This window comes from Micropterus dolomieu, linkage group LG03 (genome assembly GCF_021292245.1).
Source record: "Micropterus dolomieu isolate WLL.071019.BEF.003 ecotype Adirondacks linkage group LG03, ASM2129224v1, whole genome shotgun sequence".
Taxonomy (NCBI): domain Eukaryota; kingdom Metazoa; phylum Chordata; class Actinopteri; order Centrarchiformes; family Centrarchidae; genus Micropterus; species Micropterus dolomieu.
Window position 1 is genome coordinate 35,006,925 of NC_060152.1, and position 8,967 is coordinate 35,015,891.

Consider the following 8,967-nt stretch of genomic DNA (forward strand, 5'->3'; position numbering starts at 1 on the left):
GTGCGTGCGTGTGTGTGGTTGTGCATGTGTGTGCGTGTGTGTGTGTGGTTGTGCGTGCGTGTGTGTGGTTGTGCATGTGTGCGTGCGTGTGCGCGTGTGTGTGCGTGCATGTGTGTGGTTGTGCGTGTGTGTGTGTGTGTGTGTGTGCGTGCATGTGTGTGGTTGTGCGTGTGTGTGTGTGTGTGTGCGTGTCCTCCCCTCAGGCTGTAATAACTCTCCATGCTGATGTCACTCGGCCTGCATCATCAGTCAGATAATCAATAATCCAGATCTCTCACTGGCTGCTTGCTGTTCAGTCCCAGAGGAGCTGCTTACAAAACAGCTGTTGACCTCTGACCTCTGACCTCTTCCCAGTGTGAACGTATTAAAGACAGAAATCCAGCGGCACTTTAACTTGAATAAAAAAAGCTGCAAACTCTTTAAATGGGCTGAAGCTAATCAATCAGCTGGCTAATATTTCCTGTTAATCAGGAGGCCGTGTTCCCATAGTAACTGAGTGCTGGCTGCTGGCGCATGTTCCTGACGTGGACGAGGCAACGGACGATGAAGTCCGAGCCGGGCAGAGCTGTGTAGAGACTTTGGATGAATGTTTGGACAGGTGACTGCAGCGAGCCGGGTCTGCATCGGGAACAGTGACGATGTTAACGACGTTTACGTAGAAATAATAAAAAGGAAATGTATTTTCTTAATTTCTCCGGTATTAAAAGCAGAACCGACAACAGGAACTTACAGATACTTCTTCCATACCTCAGCTCCGGGGCCCGTTTAATACCATGTTTTAATTCCCTACTTGTGATATTTGGAAATATAAATTAATTAGATATAAAAAAACATTAAATTTATTGTTCCAGAGGTTTTTAATATTTGATGCTTGAGCTTCGTGAAGATTTGGAGCCTGTTTGTATCGTTCCTGAAGGTGTGATGACATTTTCCACAACATCTGGATGTTTCATAGATTAAAACGATTCGTCGATGACTGAACGTCTATTTACAACAAGATGACATCACACACACACTAACATACACACGGCCTTGTGTAACTGCCTTCGTGGGGACCTGTTGTTGACATAATGTGTTCCCTAACCTGAACCCTAAAACCAAGTCTTGACCCTCAAACAGAGACCTTTAAACTCGTGGGTCTAGCAGTCTGCAGCCCCCCGCCCTCCTTATTGGGCAAAATACACCACGGACCCCCGAGTGCAAGAAACCCATGACCAGTATAGTGAAAAGAAATGATTCCCCTTTTTTTAGGGGGCCCTGGGGGTCCCCGGACCTTATTTGAGGAAGCACTGTTATAGGCGATTCGTCGATTAGTCCACCAACAGAAAATGAATTGCTTCTCAGGTGGTGGTACTGGACTTCCAGTCGCCACTGGTTTGAAAATATCTGACAATTTTAAACAATCATTGTATTTATTAAACAAAGCCAGCTTCTTAATTGTGAATATTTTCTGACCCTGAGAAGCAAAAAGACTCATTTATTTAACAGTAGAGAAGAAAATCAACGTCAGATTGACAGAGAACGAGCTGCAGGCGCAGATAACAGCAGCAACAAAGAACACAAACGTGACGGTGAACAAGTGAAGTCTGGAAACGTGTTTCATTTATTTTGATCAGCTCGCGAATCAGCTGATGGAAAAGAAACCGAACCAAAAGTGCTGCTGACGCCTGAAGAAGAAGAAGAGAGCGGGGCATCAGCGGACCGTCGACTCTCAGAGGAAGTTTGTTCTGTGAAATCTAAAGCAGATGTGGTCAGAGTATGTTTTTCTGTGTGTGTGTGCGGTTCCTCAGTTGCCAGGCACGGTTTCTATTTCTGGTGGGACAGGAAGTCTAGCTTCACACAAACCACAGAAGCAGAACTGAGTCTGAACCTCGACCCACACAGATAGAGAGACGTCCTAATTTGGCCATAAGACAGTTTCATGAAGCTGACGTGTGATTGGTCAGGCGACAGAGTGACAGCCACAGAGAGGAACCGATGAACTTCCTTAAAACGCTTTGTTTTCCTGAAGCTGAGACAAAAACAGCTAATGAATAGTTCCTCCTGGTTCCACTAAGACTCACTGGCCGACACCTTTCAGCGGCTGCGAGTCACCAGGAGCCAAACGGTGAACTAAGGTTCTAACAAGAACCTTTAGTAATTATTAAAGTTTCCAGCACAGCAATCCCAGAGAGACTGTGGTTCTAACAAAATATATTTAAGTCAATAAAGGTTCTATGAGGACGTTCTGTAGTAGATGCAGGTTCTAGCATGATGTTCTGTACTTGATAAAGATTCTAATAGATTGTTTTGTAGTAGATACAGGTTCAATGAGGACGTTCTGTACTAGATAAAACTTCAATCACGATCAGAATGTTCTTTAGTAGATACAGCTTCAATGAGAACCTTCTGTAGTAGATAATTGTTCTATGAGGACCTTCTGTAGTAGATAAAGTTCTATCACAATGTTCTTTAGTAGATAATTGTTCTATGAGGACCTTCTGTAGTAGATAAAGTTCTATCACAATGTTCTTTAGTAGATACAGGTTCAATGAGGACATTCTGTAGTAGATAATTGTTCTATGAGGACCTTCTGTAGTAGATAAAGTTCTATCACGATGTTCTTTAGTAGATACAGGTTCAATGAGGACATTCTGTAGTAGATAATTGTTCTATGAGGACCTTCTGTAGTAGATAAAGTTCTATCACGATGTTCTTTAGTAGATACAGGTTCAATGAGGACCTTCTGTAGTAGATAACTGTTCTATGAGGACCTTCTGTAGTAGATAAAGTTCTATCAGAATGTTCTTTAGTAGACACAGGTTCAATGAGGACGTTCTGTAGTAGATAATTGTTCTATGAGGACGTTCTGTAGTAGATAATTGTTCTATGAGGACGTTCTGTAGACACAGGTTCTATGAGGACGTTCTGTAGACACAGGTTCTATGAGGACGTTCTGTAGTAGATAATTGTTCTATGAGGACGTTCTGTAGTTGATAAAAGTTCTATGAGGACGTTCTGTAGACACAGGTTCTATGAGGAAGTTCCGTATTGTGTTTGGAGCAGCAGTGAAACCGGAGCTCTCCCTGTGTCTGCAGCTCAGACTGAAACTCGACTCCTGCAGAGAAACTTTCTGTTTCCCATCAGAACCAAAACAACAGAACACAGAGGAACATGACAAATACCACACAGCAGTAATGTTCCCAACTGACAATCTGTTTGTTGTTCTACTGACTCTATTGATCTGCTTGTTTAACACCAAACTGGTTCTTCAGGCTTTAAATAGAACAAAGAGATTCAGAACTGGAACCGGATCATGTCTGAAGTTTAGTCTTATCGTTATGTATCAGTTTTTTCTATCAGCAATGATCAATAAGTTGACAGAGTGGCAGCTGTGTCCGTCACCTGTAAGCCCCGCCCCCCTCCGACTCACCTCTTTCTCACAGATGAACAGCTGATCTCCCCTCAGAACCACAAACCGGTTCTTCCAGATCTCTCTGAAGATCCCTTTCCCACAGAACTTCCGGATCCAGCCGACCTTATCGGGCTGAACGTGATGCTGCGCCGCGTCCTGCGGGCCCTGAACAGGAAACAGGAAACAGGAAACAGGAAGGTGTCAGAGCAGGTTCTACCTTATGGTTCTACCCAAGACCCCAGGAAGCTCTGAAGCCAGTGAGGTCAAACGTTCCCCACAGACTCACATTAAGAAAGAAGCAGATGTGAAAGGGTGGAACGTTTTATTTTATTTAAACTGATTTTATCTTTGAAAAGAACGTAAATATTCTGTAAAGAAATCACATCGTTCTGAGTTCTGACTGGAATTTCTCGTCACTGACTTGCTGAGTTAAACTTCAGACACAGAACGTGGATCCTGTTAATACTGTTCCTGCTGTTCCACGTCTTCACTGGACTTTAAACTTCAGCGTATGTTTCAGGAATACGACAGGGAACCAGTTTGAGTCAGAGTAGATCTCAGTAGATCATTACAAATTACAGCAGGTCGGGAAAAGTATTGCACTGTGGCGCATCAAACGGGCAACGAGGGCGACCGCAGAGTCGACATAACGAAGATACTCAGCGTAAAACCTGCAGCACCAGGTCGGTCCAACACCGGCAGAACCACATCGCTGTACAGAAAGAACCAGCGCGTCAGCCCAGAGATAACACCCGGCCTCGAGATGGACAATAAAACAGTAGCAATATTATTTTCCTCAGTAACAGAATAACAAATGATTTGGAGGGTCTGGGCTCCTCCCCCAGAAGATTTTGAGCCTTAAACACTTAATTTCCTGCGTTCTGGAGACATTTTCTTTATTTTATGGTTGAAATGTCTTTTATATATATAAAGGGAAACATAACATTCAGGTGAACGGTGACAATACAAAATATAAAAATAGAATGTAATATAATGTAGTAATCAGCAACTTGTTTCTTTAGCTTAAGTTACTTTCTTGGACAATGCACATTCATTTCTTCAATATTTAAATTGCATTGCATGTTTTCTTATTGTGCAAATAAACCTTTCTCAAGGCATTCTCATTTCTTATTTAACATTTCTTGTTGCAACAATTTATCAGAACCATTTTAACAAATACTTTCAAAAAGTGGTGGGGACACGTCTACAGTCTAAGTGCTACTAACATATTTATTTTGTTGAGGAAAACAGATTTTCTCAGAATAGTTCTGAACGTTCAGAGAGAAAAGTTAGACTCATAAACTTTCACTCAGGAGCAAAAATCCGCCTTTAAACTGAATGATGTGACGCTGATCCTGATGACTGTGGACATCGAATGATATGAAGTGTTTCATGGTGACAACGTCTTTGTCTCGGCCAACCTACTCTGGCCTGTTAATAAACCAACCTGTTAAACTGTTTCGATGCTGCAAACGTTTCTAACGTTGGAGAAACAAGACGTGACGAACCTGTCTGTCGTGCTCACAGGGAGACGACGGGCCCCCGGCTCCTGATCTGATTAAAGCTGCACATTTTTGGGTCGTTTCAGAATCAGTAGCTTCTTTTGTTTTTAGCTTAAGTTACTTTTTTTGTTTCTTTTCGTGTGAATAAACTTTTCATTTCTTAAAAGTTGTTGTTGCTATTTTTTTTAAAGTGACGGGAACAAAATGAGCCTCACAAAGTGTTTGGGACACACGTCTAGTATTACAGTACTATTGTATTATTGTGTATACTTGTACAGTTTAGTCTCTTAAGTATGTAAACAGCAATACATATTTAGGCTGATCCTGGTTCTGGTTCTGGTTCTGATGCCCCCCCCCCCCCAGCGCCCCCGGTGTGAACGACACCTACGGCAGTTACTGAATGCTGGACTCCTGAGACCAGGGACGGGTCTCTGAACATCCTCCTGACTGAGACTAGATGTCTCGGCTGAATCTGGTTTGAAACCAGATCTATCTGCAGCTTTATTGTGAGGCTGAGGAAGGTTCAGCGGATCTGCGGTGCTGAGCCGCAGACCCTCGTTCACACTCGGACCTTTCAGGCTTTGGTCCTTCAGATCGGGTCACGTTCTGCGACCACCTGAGGACGCGTTCACACAGCTGAAGCACACGCCTTCATATAAACAGACTTCCTCATTTCACCACTGTGCTCAGTCCGAGTTCCTGTCTGCACGCAGAGCACGTGACCTCTGGAGTACTGCAGTAAAACGTGTTTATACTCTGAATCAGAACAGAATGTACGACACGTCCAAATATTCAGAACTTTATAATCAATAAACTAAAAACGCTGTTACATAAACAACTCGATCAATAAACTGGATCATAGAACTCTGAACAGAATTATTATTATTATTACTAGTAGTAGAAGTAGTATTACAGTAGTATATTATAATAGTGTTTAATAGTATTATTAGTAGTAGTCCCTGTACGCAGGATAAGCGGTTGAGGATGGATGGATGGATTATTATTAGTACTAGTAGCAGTATTAAAGTAGTATATTTTATATATCATTGTATTTAATAGTATTATTAGTAGTAGTTGAACTACAGTAGTATATTATTAGTGTATAAAAGGAGTATTATTGTATTATTAGTAGTACTATAATAGTAATATATAATACATATGTGAGAGGACTATTATTGGTATTTTTAGTAGTACTAATACAGTAGTATATAATAATAGCAGTAGTATTAGTACGCTCAGAAGCAGATTTTCTTTTTTACTATATATATATATATATATGATATAATAATATTTCTTCTTCTTCCGTTTGTATTTTTTGTTATTTGTCATTTGCTTTGCTTAAATACTGCAGGCTGCTATTGATTAGTATTTTTATTAAATGTAATTTTAATTTAAATTTAAATATAGATGTTTATTGTTAATGGTTTTCTGCTGTAATATTTAAGTGTCAGGTCTTCTCTTCTTTAAAGCGCATTTATAAACACGTGCACAGAGCGTCTCCTGCCTGCTCACGTATTGATTATTGATCTTTTGTAGAGGTTACGTAACTGTCCGGTTCAGTGAAACCGGAGCCTCTCCGGAGATTAACCGTCACACCGCTGAACGTTTCCCGGTTTAAGCGTCTGGATCTTTAAGCTTTGAGTCTGACCCGGGTCCTTCCTCCTCCTCTTCCTCCTCTTGTCCCGCTGGACTTTTCATTTCATCTCTTTTCATCTTTAAAACTGTTCAAATCGATCGATCACGCCTTTATTCTGAAAACCGGAAGTGGAGTCTTCGGGCAAATAGCGGCTGTGGTCGCCTTCAAAATAAAGCCTTGAACTAATCCTGAGGCTTTTGTTCCTCGAGCTTCGGTTTAACGTTAGAAAACGGACCGTCACGAGCCGCCGGTGGCCGGGCCCGGTTCCGGTAACACTCACCCGTTTCCCGGAGTTGTTTTTCTTCATGCTGGCGGCTGTCAGGCTGCCGGCGGAGGAGTACCGGCGGTACTTCGTCCACTTTCACGGTAACTCCGTTATCCCCCCACAGAGCGGCAGATAAAGCGGCTGAAGAAGCGTTAAAGTCCGGCAGGGAGGACCGGAGCCTCCGCCTCACGCCGCCGCTCCTCAGCTGCTGCTCCTCGGTCTCACTCTGCTCGTCGAGCCGCTGCTCGGTGCTGCTGCCGCCGGGCTCCGATGCGCTGTGACCGGCCAGGAGCCGCTCCGTGAGTCGGTGTCCGGTTACTCCTCCTCCTCCCTCCTCTCTCCTCCCCCGGACTCCCTGCTGGCTCAGCGGCTCCTCGGCAGCCCGGCAGCGCCCCCTACAGACTCTCACTGTCTACTGCATTCAGCTGCTGCTTCCACCTGAAGCTGTCACACAAATGTAGTGAAGTGGAAAGAGGTGAGGGGTCACCGGTGGACTACAAGTAGGAGGTACACTGACAGTGTACAGATATGAGGTACTTGTACTTTACTTGAGTACTTTCTCCTTCTGCTCCGTCTCAGAGGGAGCTGTAGTACTTTTTACTTCACTACATTTCTCTGACAGCTAGTTACTTTACAAAGTGAAGAGTTTCTAAAATCTGATGTTTAGTTAACAGTTTCTAAAGTGCAGCTGACAGGATCGACTGATCGATAAGTCAACTGACTATTTGACTAACTATTTTGATCATAAAATCATTTTTTCATGTAAAAAAAAAACAAGTCCTGCTTCCATCTTTAAGATTTTCTGCTTTTTCTTTAAATTGTTTGATTATTTTAATGTGTTTTAATTATTTAGAGGTTTAATTATTTAGAGGTTTGGACTGACAGAACAAACTTTGTGAAGGAGGAAACTGGGACAACATTTCTCACTATTTTCAGAACCTTTACAAACCAAACAATCAATGTATTGATGGAGGAAATAATCAGCAGGCTGATGCAGAATGAAAAGACTCATCAGCTGCAGTCTGAAACTGATCAGCTGAGAAGGAGCTGCAGCTCAACATCCTGCTGCCTAATATATTATAATGCAACAGGCACACTTTTCTGCAGTGAGTACTTTTAATACTTTAAGTACATTTTCTACACAGTAAAGGATCTAAATACTTCATCCACCACTGGCAGGTAGCATGAACTGTAAATACTCAGGTTAAGTACAAGTACCTCAGTAAAAGCAGTTTCATCATGCCTCAGCTGTGAGTTGTTGTTTGACCATAAAATAATAATGTTAATAATCTGTAGAAACTGTGTTCTTTATGTATTCTCTCTTTACTCTTTATTTGTATAGTTAGAGCATGTAGTACTGTGTACTGTGTATATCCACATATATCATGAACAAAAGCAAAACTCAACAACAACAAACAGAGAGAGAAACATCAGCTGATCAGAGTTCAGATCATTAACTCATGGGTCAGAAGTTAATCACTTCATCACATCATAAAGAACACGTCCTTCATTGTTTAAGTCCAGACAGACACATGTCGGGGGCGGGGCGTCTGGATCCGGTCTGGCTCACATCTGGATCAGTGTAATCCGGTTCAGAGAGCTCTGGATGTTGGCAGATGTTCCCAGGCTGATCTGATCTGGAGTCAGTTTCACTCTGAGCTCAGAGACTCAAAGTGGGTCAGACTGAGAGGCTGCAGATTATCTGCTACACGCTGCGTTAAAGGCACAGCAACAACACCACCACAACAACGACACAGCACCCACAACAACACCACCACAACGACACAGCACCCACAACAACGACACAGCACCCACAACAACACCACCACAACGACACAGCACCCACAACACCACCACCACACCACCACAACGACACAGCACCCACAACAACACCACCACACCACCACAACGACACAGCACCCACAACACCACCACCACCACAACGACACAGCACCCACAACAACACCACCACACCACCACAACGACACAGCACCCACAACAACACCACCACACCACCACAACGACACAGCACCCACAACAACACCACCACAACAACGACACAGCACCCACAACAACACCACCACAACAACGACACAGCACCCACAACAACGACACAGCACCCACAACAACGACACAGCACCCACAACAACGACACAGCACCCACAACAAC

The 8,967-nt window shown here is 43.0% G+C and overlaps 1 protein-coding gene across 3 annotated transcripts in view; it reads right to left on the minus strand.

The window, feature by feature from the left end:
- Positions 1 to 8,967, minus strand: part of plekho1b (pleckstrin homology domain containing, family O member 1b) — a 29,567-nt gene that overhangs the window by 18,451 nt on the left and 2,149 nt on the right. For all 3 annotated transcript variants that reach the window (XR_006824326.1, XM_046043885.1, XM_046043886.1), the window contains 2 exons: positions 6,813 to 7,241; positions 3,413 to 3,559 (listed from right to left, as the gene is read on the minus strand). Coding sequence is in view for 2 of the 3 variants with exons in the window: in XM_046043885.1 (XP_045899841.1) it covers positions 3,413 to 3,559; positions 6,813 to 6,839 (174 nt within the window). In the remaining variant the exon portion in view is untranslated. The remainder of the gene's footprint in view (positions 1 to 3,412; positions 3,560 to 6,812; positions 7,242 to 8,967) is intronic.